The 25023-nt window shown below is 38.0% G+C and overlaps 4 protein-coding genes across 9 annotated transcripts; 1 reads left to right on the plus strand and 3 right to left on the minus strand.

Annotated features, from left to right (window-relative positions):
- Positions 1 to 273: 273 nt before the first annotated feature.
- LOC111796645 (VQ motif-containing protein) lies at positions 274 to 1296 on the minus strand. The gene has a single exon (XM_023679361.2). The coding sequence runs from the start codon at positions 1197 to 1199 to the stop codon at positions 462 to 464; it is 738 nt and encodes a 245-aa protein (XP_023535129.1). The 5' UTR covers positions 1200 to 1296; the 3' UTR covers positions 274 to 461.
- A 6634-nt stretch (positions 1297 to 7930) lies between these two features.
- On the minus strand, positions 7931 to 11601 carry LOC111796604 (proton pump-interactor 1). Its single transcript, XM_087125002.1, has 7 exons — positions 11352 to 11601; positions 10360 to 10765; positions 9640 to 9828; positions 9330 to 9509; positions 9042 to 9236; positions 8711 to 8809; positions 7931 to 8614 (listed from the first exon to the last, which is right to left on the minus strand). The coding sequence occupies exons 2-7, from the start codon at positions 10735 to 10737 to the stop codon at positions 8078 to 8080; spliced, it is 1578 nt and encodes a 525-aa protein (XP_086981128.1). The 5' UTR covers positions 10738 to 10765; positions 11352 to 11601; the 3' UTR covers positions 7931 to 8077.
- Positions 11602 to 14907: 3306 nt separating this feature from the next.
- Positions 14908 to 18212, plus strand: LOC111796623 (beta-glucuronosyltransferase GlcAT14A). 4 transcript variants are annotated; one of them, XM_023679336.2, is made up of 5 exons: positions 14908 to 15564; positions 15657 to 16293; positions 17128 to 17203; positions 17284 to 17399; positions 17496 to 18212. In XM_023679336.2, exons 2-5 carry the CDS (start codon positions 15717 to 15719, stop codon positions 17996 to 17998), a joined length of 1272 nt encoding a protein of 423 aa, XP_023535104.1. In that variant the 5' UTR covers positions 14908 to 15564; positions 15657 to 15716; the 3' UTR covers positions 17999 to 18212. The 4 variants fall into 4 exon arrangements, with proteins under 4 accessions (XP_023535104.1, XP_086981129.1, XP_023535102.1 ...); XM_087125003.1 differs by having other exon boundaries at positions 14908 to 15223; XM_023679335.2 differs by having other exon boundaries at positions 14910 to 15218.
- LOC111796595 (protein SPA1-RELATED 3) lies at positions 18205 to 24383 on the minus strand. 3 transcript variants are annotated; one of them, XM_023679286.2, is made up of 8 exons: positions 24053 to 24376; positions 23020 to 23841; positions 22686 to 22843; positions 20448 to 21405; positions 20226 to 20372; positions 19785 to 20096; positions 19437 to 19496; positions 18205 to 18701 (listed from the first exon to the last, which is right to left on the minus strand). In XM_023679286.2, exons 2-8 carry the CDS (start codon positions 23710 to 23712, stop codon positions 18516 to 18518), a joined length of 2514 nt encoding a protein of 837 aa, XP_023535054.1. In that variant the 5' UTR covers positions 23713 to 23841; positions 24053 to 24376; the 3' UTR covers positions 18205 to 18515. The 3 variants fall into 3 exon arrangements, with proteins under 3 accessions (XP_023535054.1, XP_023535056.1, XP_023535055.1); XM_023679288.2 differs by lacking the exon at positions 24053 to 24376 and having other exon boundaries at positions 22686 to 22826; positions 23020 to 23161; XM_023679287.2 differs by lacking the exons at positions 18205 to 18701; positions 19437 to 19496 and having other exon boundaries at positions 19859 to 20096; positions 20180 to 20372; positions 24053 to 24383.
- Between the last annotated feature and the right edge of the window lie 640 nt (positions 24384 to 25023).

The following is a 25023-nucleotide window of genomic DNA, read 5'->3' on the forward strand; positions in this document are numbered from 1 at the left end:
ACCATTGTTTAATACACTCTCATTGACTCAGTCACTCATAATTAATATCAAAAGCTTCTTCCTCTATCGCTATCGAATATAAACTGATTTGCAGTCGATAATTTTATACCGTTGAAAGGCTAAAATAAATCATCTAGGTTCGAGGGTTATTAAGAACGAAGTTCGATCCAAGCAAAATTGATGTTGTGGGTTAGTATTGAAAACTTTTCTCACCAATTTTCCGGGAAAATGGAAAAGAAAATGAAACGGAAAGTGTTCATAAAAACAGAGCAATTGAAATAAAAGGGAAGTTCAGTTCAATGGATTTCTCATCAAATTGTACAAGCGAAGATTCGAACCAAGATCTCTCTCCTCTCAATTCATCAAACCCAGTTGCTTGATCAACGATCCTCTTTCTTGGGGAAGAAGAATCAATCAAAACTTACAAATCTCTACAAAAACAAACAGAGACCCACGTTTTCTTACGAAGAAGACGACGATCCAGAAACCCTCGGCGATGTTTCCGGGAACAGAGACAGAAGCTGCGGCGGGTCGGCGGCTCTCGGTGTGTTCATCGGCGATGGATGCAAGTAAAACCCCTTTTCGGCAATCGCCTTCTCCTCCTCCGATGAGCTTCCAAGCGACGGTGAGGATGACGATTTGTCGAACAACGGGTCATCATTCAAAGGCGTAACAGGGCTGAGAGCAAGGGAAGGGAAATCAAGGATGCTAGGCGAGAGAATCTCAGCGTTGCGTGGAGAAAACCCACCGGCAGGGGAGAAATTAGGGATTAGGGTATTGATCATGAGGCTATTTTTGAGGTGATTTCTTCTTTCATAGAGCTTGAAACTCTGCTGTTTCTTGGGGGCAGTTCGGATGGGAGGAATAGCGAAGTTCTTGGAGGATTGAAATGGGTCTTGTGACGGCGGAGGAATAGAACAGTGTTTGGAAGACGAGGGTGGGTGTGGTGGCCGGGGAGAAGATTCCGATGAGCCAGTGAGCATTTGAACGACGTGCTTGAAATTGGTGGTATCTGCTTGAACGAAAGTGGTGGGGTAAGGATTGGAATCAGATCTGGGGAGAAGCTTGGGAGATGGAGGAGGAGGCGGGGGATTGGCGGTGCCGGCGCCGGCGCTGTTTGGGGAAGTATTGGGAGATGGGTTTGTTTCTCTTTCATGGGATGATCTTGTTGTTGTGGTTGAAGAAGAGGTGATTTCCATTGATGGGGTTTGTTGTTGTTGTTGTGCCGCCGCCGCGTCCGCCGCCGCTCGTCGGCAGAAATGGGGGTGAGAGATGAGGATTTGAGGTGGGGTTTGAATGGAGGAAAGGAGAAGGAAAGGGAAAGGGGAAAGGAAATAGGGGAAATGCTTATTAGGCTTTTGATTGTTATATTTTTCTCACCTTTCTTCTCTTCCAAAGTCTTTCACTTTATTATTTCTCGTGGGGTTTCAATTTTTTTTTTTTTTCTTTTTTTTTTCATGTTTGAAGTTGAAATATTTATAGGATAAACCAAGGCATAATCTACTTTTTTTATTATTATTATTATTATTATTATTATTATTATTATTATTATTTTGTATTGAATATATATTTTTTAAAAATTAAATGTCGTCGAAAAAGTACATAAGATCAAATGAACTATATGTTTGACTTACGTGTTGTGTAGCAGTACAATCCCACCACTGTTAGTACATATTGTCTGTTTTGACTACTGTTAGTACATATTGTCTGTTTTGACTACTGTTAGTACATATTGTCTGTTTTGACTTATGTTTGACTTGCGTGTTGTGTAGCAGTACAATCCCAATCCCACCACTGTTAGTAGATATTGTCGGTTTTGGCTAATGTTTGACTTACGTGTTGTGTAGCAGTCTGTTTTGGCTTATGTTTGACTTACGTGTTGTGTAGCAGTCTGTTTTGGCTTATGTTTGACTTACGTGTCCACCACTGTTAGTAGATATTGTATGTTTTGGCTTGTTACTTATTGTTGGTTTTCACATCATTCGAAGGAATGCTTTGTTTCCCTCTCCAATCGATGTGGGATCTCACAATCGGGTCCTTGAGGCCCAAAGTCCTCCACCACTTTTAGTAGATATTCGAATGCTTTGTTTCCCTCTCTAGTCGATGTAGGATCTCATAGTCTGGCCCTTGAGGCCCAAAGTCGTCTTTACCACTATTAGTAGATATTGTCTGTTTTGGATTGTTACGGTATTGTTGTCAGTCTTATGATTTTAAAATATGTCTACTAGGGAGAGGTTTTCACACCCTTATATAAGAATGTTTTGTTCCTCTATCTAATCAATGTGGGATCTCACAATTTGGCCCTTGAGACTCAGAGTCCTTGCTGGCACACTGCCTGGTGTCGGACTCTGATACAATTTGAAATAGCTCAATTCCAACGCTAGTAGATGTTGTCTGTTTTGGTTTGTTACGTATTGTTGTCAACCTTATGGTTTTAAAATACGTCTACTAGGGAGAGGTTTTCGCAATCCCACCGCTAGCAGATATTGTCTCATTTGGCGTGTTACGTATTGTTGTTAGTCTCATGGTTTTATAATACGTCTACTAGGGAGAGGTTTTCACACCCTTATAAGGAATATTTAGTTTCACTCTCCAATTGATTTGGGATCTCACAATCCACCCTTTTGGGGCCCAACGTCCTCACTAGCACACCTCCTGATGTCTGGCTCTGATACCATTTGTAACCGCACAAATCTGCCACTAACAGATATTGTCCGTTTAGGGCCATTACATACGGTTGTCAGCCTCACGAATTTAAAACGCATCTATTAGTGAGAAGTTTTCACACCCTTACAAGAAATGTTTTGTTCCCATCTCCAACCGATCTGGGATCTCACAATCCACCTCCTTAGGGGCCCCCAACGTCCACGTTAGCACACTACCTAGTGTCTGGCTCTGAAACCACTTGTAACATCTCAATCACACGTTAGCATATATTGTCCACTTTGGCTCATTACATATCATCGTCAGCCTCACGATTTTAAAACACGTCTACTAGGGATCTCACACTTGTCCAATAGTGAGATGCATCCTCAATTGACCTATTCGCTAAACATCTAATTTATTGGATTAAGTTTGAGTTAACAGTACTTAAAACTTAAATTCATGTGACACGTTGATTTATGAGAGTATGATTTAAAAACTATAGTATATAAAAGATATGGAGACGAGAATATGAATATCTAACTTTAGGTAGGAAAAAAAGAAGTAAATATCTTGAACGTTGAAGCATATAATCATGTTGACGTAACTTATGTGTCAAACGTTCTTTAAAATATAATTTACACGAGAATAATATCTTTTTAAACGATCATTTATGAGAATAGATTAAATACGTGTATATTTGTCAACTTTAAAAGAATCTAATTTTTAGAAGACTATTTAAAATAAATAATAAATAATAAATAATAATAATAATAAAAGTGGAGAATTTGTGGGGTTATTGGCTGGTGAGAAAATGCCCTAACGGAGAAGGATGGCGTTGGTTTGGTTTGACGGAAGGAACCAAGAATTTTCCCTTTTTCTTTTTTTTTTTTTATAATTTTAAAATAATAATAATAATAAATATTTTCTAAGAAAAAAAAAAAAGGAAAGTAGGGTTTGACTTGGAGCCAGAGTTCGAATCCGCCCAATGGCATGGAGACATTTCAACTCTGATATTTATAAAAAAATTAAATTAATAAATTTTTTAATTTTACGTTTCTAACAAATTTGTCATTGACTTAATTTATGTACGTGTTGTAAACCCGTGCAATAATTATGGAACTTCAGAGCATTGAGAGAAGCTTTTACTAATACATGAAGCAAGACAAGGACGAACGTAGTTAATTATCGTGAACATTTGTAACAGCCAAAATCCACAGCTAGTAGATATTGTCCATTGTGGCTCGTTACTTATCATCGTAAACCTCACGATTTTTTAGAACACGTCTATAGGGAGATGTTTTCACACAACGTAATGAGCTAAAGTGGACAATATCAGCCAGTAGTGAGCTTAAGCTATTACAAATGATATCAGGGGGGTGGAAACCTCTTCTTGATAGACGCATTTTAAAACCATGAGACTAACGACGATAATGTAACGAGCCAAAACAGACAATATCTGTTATCGTTGAAATTGAGCTGTTACAGCGTCATAACAGAAAGTACACCCCAAAATGAGCGCACTCTTATTTTGACTTTTTAGAGGCTTTTACAGCAACAAAGAAAGTGACAAATTCTTTACTCATGCAGTGACATATGTGACAAGCAGAAGGTCACTTAAAAACAGTATTGTCTCAGCTATATTGAATAATATTTCTTTTTTTATGGTATGATTTATACATAAAATGATGGTTAAAAAAAGGGTCAAACCTTACGACGTCATTTTTTAACCTAACATCGATGACTAAATATAGGTTAATTGATAAAGAAATTAATATCGTTTAAGAAAATGAACAAATATATCTTAATTTAAATTTATACTATAGTTTTATAAAAATAAAAATAAAATAGAAACTTTGTCACACACTTTATTTGGATGAGATTTAATTTGAATATAAAATGATTAAAATATAATTTAACCATATAAAATGAAATTGCTTCCACTATGTGTTGAATATGAATAAGTTCTTGTTCCAAAAATAAGTGTTTGCATTAGTAAGCTCAAACCCATTTGATTCCCCAAATTTTAGAATTGTCAAATCCAATTTTTATACTATGTTTATTCCCACATCCATATCAGTCGAGGGCAATTTGGGAATTTCTGTTCAATTGGTCGAGATAATAGGATCCCGACCTTTATTTAAATCTCAATTATTCTTAAAATCGCTCGTCACGATATGATCAGGTTACTTGCTCTTTATTTCTAAAAGTGAAGACTATCCTTACGTATCAATATGAGTTTTTTTCAGTATGTTTTGTTCTTATTCATATGCTCAGCGAGGAATAAGGAACATGACCATGTTGGAATATCACGACCATTAGGTGTCGGGCTTAGAACGTTAACGGATAGTGGTTGGAGAAATTTTTTTTTATTATTATTTTTAAGAAACGCTATAATGATAGCAAAATCTACAATGTCAAATGGTGGATTTGATTCACAGTCCAAAGGCACCATCAAAGGTCCACACACACTCATGATCTTTTCCCACCAACCACGGTAATTAAATTTTATTTATTATTAATAAACCAAATTTCTAACTTTTTTTACTTTTTTACTTTTTAAAACATTACCAAAGTCAATCCTACTTTAAATTATTATAAAAATTTAAAATATTTTATGTTTATAACCGATGTATATGGGAATGTAACCAAGAGGCAATAACAACGGCTCACTGCATATAATTATCTATTATCTGGTAGGAAGAAGTTGACAACTAGTCATATCCTGTATAGTACATTTTCATACTGACCCAATATGGAATGGTAAAGACCCTATCTAGGATGAGAACATGTAAAAGGGGTTTGGAACGAGCATGCAATCATGGACAACACGTCGTGGACAAGCAAGACCGAGATATCTGTCATGCGACCATTGACAACACGCCTTGAACATGCATGACCATAACATACTCCCCCACTCAATTGGTTGGCGTCCTGTCAACCAACCCAAACAACCATGAAATTTAATCGATTGCATTGTGACTTATGAATGTTTGATATTTGAACGAATAAATATGATTTTTAAAAATAATTAAAAAAAACAACTCAGACTCAACCAAACCCAACTTTAAAGTTTTTTATTTTTATTTTTTTAATGAAATTGATTAAATAATAATAATTTTTGTATTAAGAAAATATGTTGGGTGAATATATTTCCAAAATTATAAAGAGAATAAAAAAAATTAATAATTTTTTAAAGAAATTCAGGTTAGCCTTCTGAATAATTGAAGAACAAGCTTGCAAGTTGCACCATCTGCATTTACAGAGACAACCAAACATCTGGGCCATGGCCTCCTCACCACAAGTTTTGCAAACAATTTAATGAGCCAAAACTGCATAATTTTCAATCTTTCTACTGCTAGAAGTAGAGAAATTCATCCCCTAAAACCTTCGACTCTCGACTTCAAGCAATCACACGAACATGAACACGAGCAAAGTTTGTTACATTTGATACACAAATATCATGTGTAACAGCCCAAACACACCGATAGCAGATATTGTCTGCTTTGACTTGTTACGTATTGCCGTTAGCCTCATGATTGTATCATCATGAGATGCTTCCCCACAACTAGATAATTTAAATGAGAACAAGCTTATAGAAACCCGATTGATTGTCTGAAAAGAAGATGCATGCATTTGAGAGAGAATCTCCTTCAAATTCTCATTGCAGACGAATGAATTGTAAGCCCGTCTTTAAGAGTCCAAGCCCGGAACTTTCCCTTCCAGATTTTAAAACGTGTCTGCTAGAGAGAGGTTTCCACACCCTTACAAAATGAATGTTTTGTTTCCCTCTTCAACCAATGTGGGATCTCACAATCCACTCCCTTTGGGGGTCTAGCATGCTCGTTGGTACATTGTTCAGAAGCTAGCTCTAATGCCATTTATAACAGTCCAAACCCACTGCTAGCAGATATTGTCGCTCTTTGAACTTTTCCTCAAGGTTTTAAAATGCATATGCTAGAGAGAGGTTTTCACACCCTTATAAGAAATGCTTCGTTCCTCTCTTCAATCAATGTAGAATCTCACAATCTACTCCCCTTGGGAGACGCACACCGTTCGAAACCTAGCTCAGATACCATTTGTAACAGTACAAGCCCACCGCTAACAGATATTGTCCTATTTAGACTTTCTCCTTCGATTTGTCCCTCAAGGTTCTAAAATGCGTCTACTAGAGTGAATAAATGTGACTCAAAGGCATGATTTCTTTCCCGAACAAGCTTAAAAAAGAACAACAAAAGGCAGACGATCACAAGCAGTATCTAGAAGAGAAGCAGACCATGATAGGGCAAGCAGCACAGCCAACCTCTGCAGCTGCTTCTGTCAATCCCCTATTACCTCCACGTTTGCCGGCATGTGCAACCAAGTAATATGTTTGCTACCTGTTTCCAACAACCAAAGCAGCTTAAGCAAAAGTTAATAAGAACCTTAATCAAATTCAAAGAATGACTAATTCTTGCCTTCTCCCTTGAAACTGAATGCCACTGAATGGAGTAAGCACCCCTTCTTCCTCCTGTTTCCCATAAACAAACAATGGCTGAAGCATACCAAAAGGACCTGCAAGTACTAACCAAACACAGCCACAAGAGACCTGAAATCGTCACCGGGGCTCGAGAGCAGTCAGATCGTGGACCATTTGGAGGACCAAGGGTCCGAAACAACTCGAAATTCTAAAGCTTCACAAGTTCAGATCATAACCAGTCTCCACCCTAGGAGATACCAATATTAAACTCATGATGAACAAACAGCATAAGAACAATTTGATGCCTCAAGATATGTGAGCAATGGAGATTGAACAAAGTCAAAATCTGGAAATACATTGAAAGAACCAAATTGCATGTTTCAACCTCAGTAAACACTGTGAACCTGACTAAAATGCCAACCATTATGAGTTGAGTCCATCCCCAGTAAGGATGAAATAAACAGAAATAAACATAAATACAAATGTCCTCTAAGCCACTCATCAGCATGCTCATCAACAGAAAATTTGTCTCGTCGATAACCTCGTCGTCTAGCTCCTAGTTTCAAAGTTTTTAGAGAAGGTAATAGTAGTAGTATCCAAGCACCAGAAGGATCACAAGCAACACTGCAGCAGCAGGAGCAGCCCAATCCCAGTAATTGATCGACTTCTTTCGCTTACGAATGATTTTTGGAACCGAATCCAGTCCTCTTTGTCTGCCACGGCTCCTAATGCCACTCTCCTTCGGGATTTTGGACTTAACAGGAACCGGAGCAGCTTCAGCACTTTCATTAACATTTTCTAGCTCTGTAGACTCCTCCTCAACTGCATCAGCCTCAACAGGTTCTTCATCAGGAACCGTAGCAGATCCAGACGCGGTCACCTTCTTCTTTGCTTTCTTTTCACGATCCTGAGGTAAATACCGAAACATGTGATTATCGTGATGCAAACTTAAAAAGATTTGTTCACAAATGATAACTATATAGAAATAATTTCCTTCAATTTCTTTTCCGCTTCCTTCTGAGCTCGTAGAGACGCTTTTGCAGCTGCTTTCTCTTGCAATTTCTTCTTCCTTTCCATGGCAAGTTTAGCTTTTGCGATTTCCTCAGCCCTCTTCATTTCCTTTAATTTTGCAAGATCGACTTCGGGTTCTTTTGGGATGTCTTTCGACAATTTTAATAAACTAGGGATCTCCTCCTCTGCTTTATCCTCCTGCTCCAAGGGCCGTATGGGCTTTCCAGCTTTTTGTTTAACTTCTACATCAACTTTCTGTGCAGGAAGAGGATCAGATGGTACTGGTTTGGGTTCTTCCTTAGTTCGTTTAATGTTCGGTTTAGCTGCCATCGCAGTTTGAGAAGGTGCTGGTTCTGCAGGGGCAAGTATTGGTTTCTCATCCGGGTTTCTTATCCGGCCATCCCTACTCATCTGCCGAATATCCAACGATGCAAGAATTCTTTTCTCATAGTCATCCCTGAATGCCTTATCACCATTCCAGAGGGACATAAATTTCTCAACCTGATGGACAGAAGCATTGAAAGTTACAAAGAGCAACTGGGAAAATTAAGACTTAACAATTAATGTTCTTACGAAAAGAAAAATAATTCAACATACCTCAGTAAAAGCGAGTTCCTCGAGGGCCTGGATGTCCTTCTTTGCAGCAAGATCTTTAGCTTTGTTTAAGAGTGATCGGCTTTGATAAAATTGGGCGTTCTGGAAAACATAATAACATCTCAAACCTCATTATAACAAACCCGATGAATATGAAGAAGGTAAGATACGAAACAAACCCCAAAGCCGAATTATACTCAACATGTATAAGCATCATTTTCAAACTATTAAGTTGTTTCTATCTGTTTGGTTTAAGCCTCTAATAAAGGATAGAAGACACGGACGTTACGTAATTGCTCAGACAAAGTGGAGTTAGAAAAGAGATTTAACACACCCCCTCATCAGAGTTCTTCCTAAGTTGCTGAATGTTTTCATGTGCTTTGCCTCTCTTCTCTGTAACAGAAGTTAGCTCGTCCTGCAAAGTTTTAATATCTTCGTCTATTGCCTCCAATGCCTCCTCAAGCTGCTTTATCTTGGCTCGAACTGCTTGATGTTCCTTCCTCACTCCATTCAAATCACCACCGATAATCTACATTAGCACGATTTGTAAGATACATGCACTTATTGCACTACAGGAGTTAATTAGTAAAACAGAATTGAATTCGAATCGACAGTTCCTAACCTTGACTTGATCTTGGAGGGCTTCTTTATGTACCATAGAGTCCTGAAGCTTAGCTCTCATAGTAGAATTAGCAATAACTTTCTCTCTCGTCCCTTCGAGCTGTTTAATTTCTCTTAAAATTTGCTTTTCCTCAGAAAGTGGAATGCTCTCATGTTGTATATGGTATTGCAGGCTCTGAATCTGCAGCCAGCAACCCAAATGGGATCAAACAGAGAAGAAAAGTGGGAGAAGGCACAAGAAGTGAATGGCACATCAGAGGGAAAGATATAAATGGTTTTGATGTTTTCTACGAACTCATATCGAAACTTACAACAGCATTAAGCTCTTCCTCAGATGAACATAAACCACCATTGCGACCAGCATTGTTTGCATTACGGAACTTGCCAAGAGCTTGATTAAGCGGTTCAATCTCCTTGATTTTCTCGTCAACAATTGATTTATATTGTCGGTTGTCATCTCTCAGAGGTTTCAACTGTGTAATCAACTCTGCTCGTTCCGCCTGTAAATGTAGTAATAGATTAAACACAAGGAGTACACAACATGAAAATCAAACTAGTGATTGAATTTCTTTATTTCAGGAAGAGAAACGGTTTCATCGATTAGAGAAATAAAGGAGTAGGAACTCCAAGCACCTATTGTGAATTATAACTAGAGAAGCTAGCACGTGTTCGGGAGCTTTCAGATACTATGCACACTTCATAGTTCTCTAAGAAAAGGTAGCTAACAGATTGCACACAGCTTACACAACTCAAAAAAAGAAGGCATCCATTTCATTTTTTCATGCATTATAGCTAGTTACGTGCCTCGAGCAAGGCCAATGAGATATAACTCCAAACCCTTTCAAATTATTATCATCAATTTCATTCTTTCATTCAAGATGATCCCCTTTTTGTACACATTTCGGGTGTTGGGGCCAGCTTGATCCAAATTATTAATAGAAAACATATAAGAAGGTGTTTTTTAATCAAATGATGCTTTAGAACATGAAAAAAGTATAGTGCAGTATCCATTTCAAGCTCCAGTTTCTTACCCTCTTTGACTTGAGTGTTTCAGTGATTTGAAACCGAGCTTGACTCCTCTTACGTATCTCTTTATCAGCCAAATCAATTTTAGCTTTGATACTCGGATCGTCATACGGGCGATGCCTTATGAAGTAGAAGCTATGGATTTGCTTAGGCGCTGGCCATTCATCAGCAGCATCTTTCGGGACGTTAGAGGCTGAAGAAGAACCATCTGCCTGTTCTTTAACAGGCTCCTCTTCATGAGAACCAAACTTTATGGGCACATTTTTCTCAGGCAATTGATCCAAATCTCCATTTTCATCGCTTTTCAAAACGTAATTATCTGCAACCGGTGCCGATTCCATCGGTCCCTTGACCATCTCAAATCCAACAACCTCAACGCCCATAGCTCCCAGCTCAGGGAACTAAAAGATCCTGATGCCACAAGGAAAGAAACAACATAATCTACAATTGAGCTAGCAAGAGAACAGATCTCTCAATTAATAATGCTAAAAGCAATATCAAAACAACGATCAAAACAAGGAGATGAACTCAAAATGAAATATCATCCAAAAAAACCCCATGGAAATTGTTCTTAGATTCAACGGTTACAGAAAAAAACAGGCACGAACGCAATAGCCCAAAGATCAAAACAAGGAGATAAACTCAATGAGTCAACATGAAATATCATCCAAAGAACCCCATGGAAATTGTTCTTAGATTCAACGATTACAGAAAAAACAGGCAAGAACTCAATAGCCCAAAGATCAAAACAAGGAGATAACTCAATGAATCAAAATGAAATATCATCCAAGAAACCCCATGGAAATTGTTCTTAGATTCAACAATAACCCAAAAAAGGGGATTAACGAGAAGGAAATGGCACGAAATAACAGAGCAAAACAACCAGATGACGAGAGATCGAACATAATCACATGAAATCGCAAAACAAAGGGTGAAAAGAAAAACGAGAATCAGAAATTCCCAATTCACATAAATGATGAAAAACAAGAACAATTACCAGTAATGGAAGCGGGTAATACGAAGAACAAGAACAGGAAGCCCTTATCGAACGAAGCGATCTCGAATTCCGAATTTAGGCAAAACCCCAGAACGAAAAACAAACAAAAAAGAAATGGGTCAGACCCAGATCTCGTCCTCTTTGTTGAATCTCAAACCACTTCTCTCTCTTCAAACTGGATGGATGGGAATTAAGAGAGAGAGAGAGAGAGAGAGAGAGAGAGAGCGCGGAAGCGACTAGTCCGTCTATATATTAATTTGCTCAGGCTAGGTGTTTGTTCGCTGTGATTTTATGGATTTTTTCTCTCTTTTTTTCATTTCCCATTACGAAAATTCTAATTTAATGCTACTTTCCTTTCCGTTCTTATAATCAAGACAAATTTAGACCCAAATAACGAAATCCAATCCCAAATCTATTCGTCTTTTGTGAATTATTTTCAATCATTTCTAAAAGTATTCCTTCTCCAAATCCATTATGAAACAAAATAAAAATGCAATCTTTGTTTAAAACTATACACATCCCAATTCAACCAATCCACCCGTGATTCATGAATCCTTTGTTCTTTTTCGATATCAAATTTTTTTTAGGATCGTTTGGGAATTATTGTTGCTGCTACTGTTTATGTTTGGATTTTAATATATGTGGATTAACACATAATTGTAAGAATATAAATATTAAAATATATAGTGTTGAAAGAGGATCATGATAAATAATTTTTTGAAATTAAAATTTTCAAAACATTTATAATATCTTTGCAGAAGAAAATATTTATTTTTTAAAGATTAAATTATAAGTACGTCGATGGCTTTATAGGTTTATATCTATTTAGTTTGAAATTTTTTAAAAGTATCCATCAATCTTACATTTTAAGTTTTTTGTTAATTAAATATTGTGTGTAATATGATTATTAAATAGGTTAAGGCTCATATATGGAGCCACTGGGTATGTGTCTCTTGTCACAATTGCACATTTCTTAGCAGCGAATTTTGCGATTGTGCAGCTCTTACTCCTAACACCAAGTTAGTCAACCTAATTTAAATTTGCTTCACCTAGATTGGAAAACGTGTGTTCAAGCCTTTGACCCCATTTCGAGAAAGTCTTAGAAAATGGGGCAGAGAGATTTTTGAAGTAAAGTTTGAAAGTAATATTGAAACAAGGTTTTGAAAGCAGTTGTATGACCAATACGACGCCTTAAAATAGCATATAACCCCGCATGAAGAATTGACAATTAGTCGCATCTCTCCCATAGTCATTTTGAGACGATTCAGGTCTAACAACCCTACATACGAATAGGCATATAAACAAAAAAAGATACAATAGTAGGACAATACAACATGAAATCAAATAAAAGGGTTTGACATGAGATGAATGTGGTCATGTATAAACGCCTCAGACGAGCATGAACTTAGTGATTAACAAAATGTGTATTCATTCTCATTATAAACATAGTTATAATCCGATATTTATTAAACACAAAATTAAATATTTTTTAACTTACGACTAAATTTATAATTTAATCTCTATAGGAAATTAAAATTTTATAAATAATTAGTTAGTTTAATAAATATTAAGTGGAAAATTGATAATTTTTCTTTTCCAAGGTTGAAGAGAGGCGCGTGGCATGCACTGCGAGATAATAACTGACCAGTTTTTTGTCTTTAAAGATAAGGGTCACTGTAAATGTGCAATGACTTAAATACCCTTGCGTTTTCTATTTCCGTCATCATTCTGTCTCCCTCAATGAGTCAACCTAATTTTCCACGTGGTAACACGTGGATTTCCGTTGCCCTTGGGGGAAGGACACATTGACAAGTCATCCACCATATTGCCCTAATTTGGATTTTTCTTTTTTCTTTTATTTTTTTCCGTTGAAAAATATAAATTCTCTGCCTGCTAGATTTTTTTTTTCTTTTAATGATTTTTTTTATACTAAAATTAGAATTTTGATTTTTTTAAATTGCTTGGACAGTTCAAAAACCAAGAATATAAATATTTTATATATTTTTAATATATATATATATATATATATATATAAATCATAATTAGTAAATTAACCATATTCTCTTTCACAATATAAATAATATATATATTTATTTATTTAATTATTGACATTTTAGACATTATTAGAATCACTTTTCAAACGTTTAAAAATATAATTTTAAAAAAATATTTTTTATATAATTAATTACGAGAAGATTAATAATTTAAGGATGGTTAAGTGTAAATCTTTTAATAATCTTAAATAATTGTGTGTTTTAAAAATATAATAAGAAATTAATTTTTTAAGTAATAAAAATTATTTTAAAAAATATTTTTGAGTTTTAAATACTAAATTTTTCATTAAAAATTTTATAATTTTTTATTGGAAAAAGTAAAAGAAAATAAAAATAAAAATAAAATGCAATTTATTCATTTGATTCGGAATTTTCCAATGGGCTGTACCGTACACGGTTGGCGGCCCAACTCAGGCCCATGAGTTGCCACGCGTGACACCGGATAATTTCTTTTTGGTGGGTCCCACCAAGTACATTTTTATTGGCCGTTTATTTCTTTTTTCCACCCCTGATTTTTGATCAGACGGTTGCAGACAGCCCAATGATTGGATGATTGAATTGAGGCTTAGAGCCACCACCAGATTTGACTTTCGAAATGCCAAAACTACCCCTCATCATTTGATTTACCCATATAAATATTAAATTATATATTATAATAGATTTTAATTAATTACCTGAAGACAAGGTCCTAACTCAAACATTTAATCCAGTTTTTTTTTTTTTTTTTTTTTAATTAAGTTACAATAATATATATGTATTAAGCAAATTCATTTATTAAAAATAATTTTTAAATATTTGACCGAGTCAAATCTTGTAATTAATGTGAAACTTTTTCCATTACACACAAAAATTGATTTTCTCGTTTGGAAGCTTCTCACGAGATATTATCATTATGAAAATGAAGCTCTAAATCTTTGTCGATAAATACAAAGACGCCTCCCTCATTTAAGGTATTTCTATACTACCATAGCTTGGTTGAACATCACTTCGACCCAATATTGGCTTAGGCACTGAAGTATGTGAGGGGAGAAATCACGTACTGTTGATAGGTTATTTAACAGGTCATCTCGCTTCTCCCACCACAACCAAAACATCTCGACCTAGACCTCTCTTAATAGATCACTTCAGGACCACTGATAGCATGCTTAACACATGCAAGTCGGACGAAAAGTGGTGTTTTCAGTGACGAACAGGTGAGTAACACGTAAGAACCTGCCCTTGTGAGGGGAACAACAGGGAACACAACTACAAAAGGAGGAATTCACTTGTAGCTGGTCTGAGAGGAGGATAAGCCACATTGAGACTAAGACACAGTCCACACACCCACGAGAGGCAGTGATAGGAAATTTTCCACAATAGACGAGCTCTTCCAAAATGGACTAATCATCTCGATGTGGCCTCGAGGTGGACATGTGTCTTCATAAATTAACAACAAATGATACTTATTTAAAGAGTAAAAAGTGCAATTAAGTTTTAATCACTAGAGATCAAGCAACTAGGGAAAGAAGCCATTGTTTTGGTCAAGATCCCAAAGAAAGCTGCACCATAACGGAAATGGCTCGAATCCCAATTCCCCCCCTTTTCTCCTCATTATTTTATTTCCTCTTCTGACTTTCACCCTTTCTGTTGCTCACTCCAAAATCCCAACCAATCTTTTATTCCCTTTTTAATATTCCTCCTCCTCCTCCTCTGGACGTGCGTACAGCAAAACCCACGTCGCCTTCTGCGCTGCTTCTCTTCTTTCTTCATCATCTTCCGGGTTTCAATCGGATTGCTGCTCTTATTCTGGTCTTACAGATGCGCCTGTTTCTGGGTATTGTAGGGTTTTTGTTTGTTCTTATTTGTTTCGTAACAGCGCCCTGCTCTGTTTTCGTTTTTGTGCCTCTGATTTTGCGATTAGTTTGACTTTTCTAAGATTTGGGTTTCTGGGTCGATTTCATAATCCATTTTCTTATCTGGGTCGTGATTTGTTTGGATTATCATTGGTGTTTTGGTCTGGTTCTCCTGTAAGTGGTCGGTTATATGAATGTTTCATTGAATCTGCTGCTTGTTACAGAGTCTACTGTTTCATTGATTTGAAATCCAAGAGTTGTCCATCCTTATTATCTTCAAACATTTCTCTGTCTTGTTGATTGTGTTCATCAGATGAAGAACCATAGGTTTGTTTGTTGAGTTTTGGGCGAAGTTGAGTTCATTGTGTAGTTTTTCAGCAATTTTCTGTTCGTTTGATCATTTTCTTGTTTGATTTAAGGCTGTTGAATGGAGTTGCAAAAGCTCTCAAGTAGATGAGAGTTTATGAAAAGATTCTGCAATGGGGCATGTGAACTTAGAGAAGAAATGGCTATTTCCTCTTGTGATAAGCTCTCTAATATGCATATTCCTCCTTGCTACTACCTTCAACATGGGTCTAATCTCTTCTATCCATACATTCAATTCAATCTTCTTAATGCTTCCATCTCCATTGCCCACAAACCAAACTAACCCAACGTTATTTGCCGAGACGAAAGTTGCAAAATCGCCACCGACGAACCCTGCATCTATGATTCCACGATTCGGTTACCTGATTTCGGGGTCGAAAGGCGACTTAGAGAAGCTATGGAGAACTCTTAAAGCACTTTACCATCCATTGAATCAATACGTTGTTCATTTGGACTTGGAGTCACCTCTAGAGGAGAGGTTGGAGCTTGCTTCAAGAGTAGCAAATGAGTCGATTTTTGTTGAGATTGGGAATGTTTTCATGATCACCAAAGCAAATATGGTTACTTACAGAGGTCCAACAATGGTGGCTAATACCCTCCATGCTTGTGCTGTTCTTCTTAAGAGGAGCAATGATTGGGACTGGTTTATTAACCTCAGTGCCTCAGACTACCCTCTCATCACTCAAGACGGTCAGTCCCATTTCCATCGTTTACTTGAAATTCTTGCAGCATACAAACCTGTGATTATGATCTTGTAAGCCGCTCTACCATCGTTTGAGTGAGAGAGTTCGTTCAAGCCGTGAACCAAGACCAAGTTGAACATATAGATAGGATCTCCACAATGGTATGATATTATCCACTTTGAGCATAGGTTCTCGTGGTTTTGCTTTGGGCTTTCCCAAAAGACTTCATACCAATGAATATGTATTCCTTCCTTATAAACTCATAATCATCCTCTCAATTAGCCGATTTGGGACTCCCCACCAACAATCCTCCCTGTGAACAAACTATACCATATAGCCTCCCCTGAGGCCTAGTCCTCGAGCCGCCTCCCTTTCATTGAGGCTTGACTCCTTTCTCTAGAGCCCTCGAACAAAGTACACCATTTATTCGACACTTGAGTCATTTTTTTACTACACCTTTGAGGCTCATAACTTTTTTGTTCGACATTTGAGGATTTTATTGACATGGCTAAGTTAAGGGCATGACTCTAATACCATGTTAGGAATCACGGATCTCTACAATGGTATGATATTATCCACTTTGAGCATAAGCTCTCATGGCTTTGCTTTGGACTTCCCCAAAAAGCCTCGTACCAACGGAGATGTATTCCTTACTTATAAACCTATGATCATCCTCTTAATTAGTCGATGTGGGACTCCCCACCAACCATCCTCAACAACAAGGTCGGAGGGTTTAGAACATAGAAGCTTGGGTAGCGCTAAAATCACCAATATATCTATTTTGTTTCCTTTTCTTGCTTTGGTGTGATTTAACGAGGAGAAATTTTGGTGCTACTTACAGATCTTCTTCACACTTTCTCACCTCTAGATAGAAATTTGAACTTCATTGAACACACAAGCAAGTTAGGATGGAAAGCGTGAGCTCTTTCTTCTCTTTTTCTCTCTTTCTCGCCCTGTGATGGTGAAATGAGCCAATATTTGAATGTCTCTCTTGCAGGAGTAAGCGAGCAATGCCATTGATGATAGATCCTGGATTATACAAAACAACCAAATCAGATGTTTTTTGGGTCAACCCACAACGACCTCTCCCCACATCATTCAAGTTGTTCACTGGTTTGTGATGAGAAACAGATCAATCATTCTAATCTGCAGAATTTCATTATCAAATGAACCCTTTTTGTTGAAGTTCTTGGCTTGTTCTTTTACCAGGATCGGCATGGATGGTTCTATCTCGTTCGTTTGTCGAGTATCTCATCTGGGGTTGGGACAACCTTCCTAGAACACTTCTCATGTATTACTCAAACTTTGTTTCCTCCCCAGAAGGCTACTTTCACACTGTGATCTGCAACGAGCCTGAGTTTGCCAAAACTGTAGTTAACCATGACTTACATTACATCTCTTGGGATGTGCCACCACGACAGCATCCTCATGCCCTCACCATTAACGACACCGAAACAATGATAGCCAGCGGCGCTGCCTTTGCTCGAAAGTTTCAGCGAGACAGCCCTGTGCTGGACGAGATTGATCAAGAGCTACTGAGACGTGATGACAAAGGGAGTTTTACCCCTGGTGGGTGGTGTTCTGGTAAGCCTAAATGCTCAAAAGTCGGAAACCCGTTTAAGATCAAGCCAGGGCCAGGAGCTAAGAGGCTTACCCGCCTCGTAAAAAAGCTAACTTCGGCTGCTAAAGTAGGTGAAGGTCAGTGTAAATAGTCTTAGCTAGAAGAAATATTGATAGTGCAAAGATAAAAAGTTCCCATGCCATTGTGATTCTCTAATCATAGTTGTTGTTATCGTTCGATAACATTCATGTTGCCGTTCTTCGTTCTTGTTTCTCGGTCTGTTTCTTCTTCATTTTTCTAAATGAGAAACAACACATGTTTGATAATGATTATAATCACCTTTCTGTGTAAAGAGAGTTATGCAAGACTATCGTATACTGAATTACTCTGAAGATTTTGCATTCAATTTATACAAGAATAGGGATATATCCACACCTCTCTCTCTCTTATTCCTTTGAATTTCTATCAACAGACATGAACAAGACCAATCTCTTCCAAACAAAAGCCCTCATCCACTATGGTATAATGCCAAATTATTGTTGCTTAATATTAAGATCTAACCTTGGTAGAAAGCTATAGCTGCTGGACAAGCTTCATGGGTATTCAACATATTGCTCTGCCTCAAATTTACTGCAAATAGTTACCCTTATTAAAGACATTGCCTCTCTCTAAACCATTTCCAAAATTTTGATGTGCCCAGTTGAGTTTGCAGCTACTAATGAAGACGACTGGCCTCGCCAACAAACCGAAGAGATAAATTGTGCGGAGTCGTCCATTTCATGACTGGTAAGAGGATCCATTTGAAACTTATACGACAATGCTGGCATTGGAAAGGCTTTGTGGTAGATAAAAACCTAATCCAGGGAATAAAGAAACATGTTCCAAAAGCTAATGAGATAAATATCGATCAAAAACAGCTATTGAAGATTAGATACAGTGATAATATACATTTTGTCGTCACCGACTGCGAAAAATGATCTATGTTCTCAAAAGAATGAATAAAGGAAGAGTTTGTTAGGAACTACGACTCTCCACAATGGTATGATATTGTCACTTTGAGCATAAGCTCTCATGGCTTTGCTTTGGGGATATTCCTTACTTATAAACCCATGATCAACCCCTAAATTAGACAAGGTGAGACTCCCTCCCAACAATCCTCCCCTCGAACAAAGTACACTATAAAGCCTCCCCTGAGGCCTATGGAGCCCTCGAACAGCCTCCCCTTAATCGAGGTTTGACTCCTTCTCTAGAGTCCTCGAACAAAGTAAACCCTTTGTTCGACACTTGAGTCACTTTTGACTACACCTTCGAGACTTACAACTTCTTTGTTCGACATTTGAGGATTCTATTGACATGGCTAAGTTGAGGGCATGACTCTGATACCATGTTAAGAACCACGACTCTCCACAATGGTATGATATTGTCCACTTTGAGTATAAGCTCTCATGGTTTTGCTTTATGCTTCCCCAGAAGGCCTCGGACCAATGGAGATCTATTCCTTACTTACGATCAACCCCTAAATTAGCCTCCCACCCAACAATCATCAACCGAGCCATGGTAATAAACAAAAAATGAATGCAAAAACTAACCTCATTTGTCTCTGACCCAGTAGCAATGTAACCATCAGAGACTGACAGTCCCACAAAATTCTGCAATAGTCAATTGGAGAGAATCACTCGATAAGAATGTACCAAAGATACATAACACAGTCATAATGCACGAAAGCGTCATTCGTAACCCATAAAACATTTTACAGAGCTAGCAAACGAACTTAAGTAACCTCGAATACTGTCCGGGAATGAAAGTCATGGATGTAAAAATGACTTAGAGGGAAAAGGTTCAATCCGTGGTGGCTACCTACCTAGAGGGAATGGGTATCACGCAAATAAAATTTTCACACGAAGGAAAAAAATCTGTAAAACTGTTCGACGTGGTACCTTTATGTTCATGTGGCCAGTGAAGGACAGGACTGGAGAATCAATAACCCGGGATGTGCACATGGACAAATCCCAGAGCTTCAAGGTGTTATCGGTGGATGCAGAAACAAGAGTGCTCGAGTCTATATACTTGACGTAACTCACAGTTTTGTTATGTCCAGTGAAGGTGCACAAAGGCACTCGTATATTCCGCATGTCGTAGTAATAAATTTTGTGATCAGCTGAACCAAATGCAAGGGACCGACCAGAATCCGCAGGAAATTGTACACAGCAGACATTGGCTTTCGTTCTGATCGTGCCGATACTTGAACCCTGCAGTAGCAACCCAAGTAAGGAACAAATTATCAAACAATCCAGATAAATATCGTTAGCACGCAATCAGATTACTGTAGTACGTTTAGTTTCAAAGCTGACATCCACCAAGTGCAAAAATAGAATTGCCTGATTGATACTCCAGAGCTTAACTGAACCATCGTCACTTCCGCTAGCCAATATTGTTGGATCCGCTGATGAAAAGTCAATGGACCATACGCGCCTCTCGTGTTCTCCCATTTCAGTGACTACTTGACTTCTCGTGACATCCCATACCTAAACACATCACGCAACAATATGACCACAAAGCAATAGAATCTCAAAGGTGGTAAAAATTATGGCATCAGTTACCTGCACTACACCTTCAAAATTACTCGAAGCAATTTGACTTTTGATGTACCGATTCCAACAAACACTGCTTAGTTTCGACCTGCTAGCCATTTCAACAACAGGGTAATGAATGTCACGGTCTTCGTTCACGATTGAGTCATATCCAAACACTTTAATTTTCCTATTAACACCGGCTGTGGCAAAAAATTCCCCATCTCGATCGAAACTGAGAGAACATACTAAGTTGGAGGAATTCAATAGATCTCCTTGCTTCAAGTCTGCCTTGACTTTCAACTTGCTAAAGGATAGATACTTGCACAAACCCTCCAGGAACGGACTTATCCACCCGCCTTGTCGATTATCATTGCAACTCTCTTTTGAAGCCAAATTATTAACCGAACTTCTTTCAGTCAAAACTACAGACCCCCTACCATCGCTACTTATTGACGAGTGTTTAACAAACTGCCTCCCCGATGGCTTGTTTACTCTACCTCTCATCAACAAATACGCTAACTCCAATTTCTTGAAGTTCTTCATTAATCGAGAACTCTTAAAAAGTACACCTTGTTCGTTTTCATTGTCTGAACTTGACTTCTCACTGTCATCAACGTTATCACCGCATGCTTCTATATCATGGACCAAAATTCCTGGTCTAAATCGTTTCCTTGATCCCAATCCAGCAGAAGGAGTCATTGAAGGGAGATTTAATGACAAACAATTGTCCTTCGAAAGATCTGGGTGCGACCCGATCTTTTTCTTGAAATTAGTTTGGTGCCTCATAACTTGTTCGATATCACTGCACAGAAATGAAATGGTATCTTGCAGCTTACGAGCAGCTTCCTGCTTTCTTTGTTGCATAAGCAAAAGGAATTCTAGCAGTAAATCCTGCTCTTCAATTCTTTTTCTAAGCTCAATTGCTGTTTCACGTTCTTCTAGTTCATCTTTTGATTCATTGAGAAATTCACTCTGCAATAACTCACTGTAAAAGAAGACACGAGAGGCCTGATAAATACGTCCTCTAGATAAATCGCAGATGCACTACTAAAAGTCAACACCATTTGCTAAAAATAATTACATTTCCAAAAACGATACAGTAAATAAGAATTCAAGGACTGTAATCTTGAGGGGAGGCTCGAAAGGGAAAGCCCAAATAGGACAATATCTGCTAGCGGTGGGGTCGGGCCGTTACATAATCAATCTGAATTAATAGCTAGAATGTCCAGCAAGTTTATGGCAGTAAACCATTCTCTTGCTTACAGAAGTCTCCAAGTATAATAATTTGACAATCCATGCTAAAAATTACAACTTCTCACTGAAAAGGAACCCAAGAATAACCCCTTCCAACATTCTACAGATACTCAACCTTTGGACCAGGATCAGATCCTGATCTTGATACTCCTCGTTGCAATTGTACTCTTAACATCTTAATATTATCCAAGTTGGACCAGGATCTGATCTTTAGGTAAGAAGAAACATTCGTAGTCTTAGTCCTGACCCCCCACAAGTTCAGACATTGCTAAAAGGTTTTCATATGGATATCCATAAAAGACTTATTAGCATTCACGAGATTAGTTGAACAAGTACCAATTCGTTAACTGCACAGACACTATGAGATCCTACATCAGTTGGGGAGGAGAACGAAACATTCTTTATAAGGGTATGAAAACCTCTCCCTAGCAGACGCATTTTAAAAACCTTGAAGGAAAACCCTAAAGGGAAAGCCCAAAAAGGATAATATCTGCTAGCAGTGGATGAGCTTGGGCTACGAATGGTATCGGAGCCAGACACTAAGCGACGTGCCAGCGAGGAGGCTGAGCCCCAAAAGGGGGTGGACACAAGGCGGTGTGCCAGCAAGGACGCTGGGCCCCAAATGGGGGTGGACACGAGGCGGTGTGCCAGCAAGAACGCTGGACCCCAAAGGGGATGGATTGTGAGATCCCACATCATTTGGGGAGGAGAACGAAACATTTATTATAAGGGTGTGAAAACCTCTCCCTAGCCGACACGTTTTAAAAACCTTGAACAGAACCCTAAAAGGGAAAGCCCAAAGAGCACAATATCTGCTAGCGGTGGGCGGGCTTGGGCTGTTACTGGCACCTTGCGTTGAAACTTATTCCACAAAATACATTTCAATGAAGCTCAATGGTTATTCCTTCCAACTAAAAGAACAAAAGAACAAAAGAAAAAAAAAACACAAAAGGCACTAACAGCTTATGCAAAGATTTTTAACCCATGAATTCTAATGAAAGGAGGGTTCACCTTAGCTTAGGTCGATTACTTGGGTCGGGATGCAGTAACCATAAGCAAAATGAAGCTTCTTTTGGCCACTTCAACAGCAATTGAGGAGGAAGCACTCTATGCCTCAAGCTCGACATAATTCTACTCTTCCCTTCTCTCGAGCTGAAGGAGCAGAATAACTGGGTCACAAGTGTCATTATCAGACAAGCTTATACTTTAAACTAAAAATAGAAGGTCTAAAGGTGCAAGTAAGTGTTAATGGAAAAAAAGGAGCCTGGGGAAGTAAAAAATGGCGTCAGGTGTCATGGTCATGCTCGGATTATATAATAACACGGATGGAACTCGCAGTACTAACCTCAAAAAGAAGAACTCCTAACCGGTAGATATCTGAAGCGCTCGAACTTGGGCCATCAGAAGCTTCTTCTGGGCTAGTGTACCAAGTAGTCTCCATAGCCAATATCTGCTTCATTGGAAATGATTGCAACTTATTTTCTGTTTCTTCAACATGTCTGCTATCTTTTCTTCTACATTCTCCAGACCCTTCATTTAACGATACTTGAGCTGCATATACTGAACTCGACTGCATACAACTAGTCTCCGACAAAGCGTTAACGGGGGTCATAACCGATCGAAAGCCCTCGCTTCCAAGGCTGCTTGGAAACGGAGAAGACGATGTTTTAACCTCAGCCATTTGACTACTTAAACCATCCTCCTCAAGAGAATCAGACCCGGAATCCGAACACGATGCCGACTCAATAAACGTTACATGGTTGAAAGAAGACATCACAAAGCATGAAGGACGCACATTATGAACAACAATGCCTTGAGCATGAGCAATACTAACAATCTCCACAATTTGCCTAAATATATGAAGACATTCAAGAGCATCCACGGATCTTCCTGGCTTATCCAACCATTGCCTTAAGCTAATATCATTCCCTTTAAGTGAACGCAAATAAGGATCAGCTAATATATCTTCCTCACAAACCCCAGATATATCATCCCGGTTCCTAAGCGGATCAAATGATGCCTCCATTGCTATCCACATAAAGCTTCATATAAGCCAATACGCACACAACATCCAATGACTGGATATATCCTTCGCCTACTATCACACACTCTGTGTTCTACACACGAGCTCATCACTACTTCACAAGCTCCTACGATGAATTTCTTGCTGTTTTCAAAGAAGAACACGACGAACTTAGAACACAAAACTATTCCACAAACAAAAACAAGACGAATCGAAGCAAGGAAAAAGGATCGAAACCCCGCTTTCATTTAATCAAACATGTAATGGGCATAGTGGAAACAAGAACACTAAACCCCTTGATATTGAAAATTCCCAACAAAGGGGGGAAAATCAAAGGAAAAGGAAGCAAACCCACCTTGAGAAAGAAGCTCAAGAACATAAAGGTCGCACACATCGCCAAGAAATGGTGGAATTCAATACCTGCAAGGCCATCCCCCGAGCGGCAAGAGAACCCGATACTTTATTTTTCACTAAAAAAAACAATGAGAAAAGCACACGAAATCTTCCCACAAAAAACACGGAGTGTTATAAAATAAACAAAACAAAATTCCCAATAATTTTCTGTTTCTCGCTCCGCTTCTGCTCCCTCTGAAACTGAGAAGCGCTTTTTCTCAAATTTCCCACCATTTTTGTATATCTCTTATTCTATGAGCTTTTGCAGGCCACTGATCTTCATTATCCACTTGCTTTATTCCGTTCTACTACGTGGCGGAAACATGGCCTCTAACTTGTTGAGGCAAAAATATAATTTAATACAATTTGGTGGGCCGTTTTGGTAATCAAGAAAGGATTATTTCTCGAATTTCCATGTTCTTCATTCCATGTTTGGTAAATTACTGATTATTTTAATGTGGAAAGATTTATTAAAGTGAATTAATTCATATTTTCACCTAATGATTTGTCACATGCCACCACTTCCGAGATTCCCAACTAGCGTTTATCTTTATAATCAAATCTTTATTTCACAGATCGAAGGAGTATCTTTAGCTTCAAACTCACTAAATTAATATTAATTGTGATATTAGCGTCAGCAAATCCGGGCTTCAAATAAATTAATGTTTAAGCATATCCCCAAATATATAGAATCTTTTTCCTTTTGATGAGAATATTTTTCCATTCATTAAAAAAAAATTAAAAAACACTCCTTTTTCGCTCGCTTTTATATTTGTATTTGAAAATTAAAAGGGTTCGTTGGGTTCTAAAATGTTTTAAAATGTTTTTTTGTTGGGTTAGAAATTACGGATCTCCACAATTGTATGATATTGTCCATTTTGAGCATTAGCTCTATCTTATGGTTTTGTTTCGGCCTTTTAGTCACTTTTGACT

Source organism: Cucurbita pepo, chromosome 6 (genome assembly GCF_057944985.1).
Source record: "Cucurbita pepo subsp. pepo isolate OVF chromosome 6, ASM5794498v1, whole genome shotgun sequence".
Taxonomy (NCBI): Eukaryota; Viridiplantae; Streptophyta; class Magnoliopsida; order Cucurbitales; family Cucurbitaceae; genus Cucurbita; species Cucurbita pepo.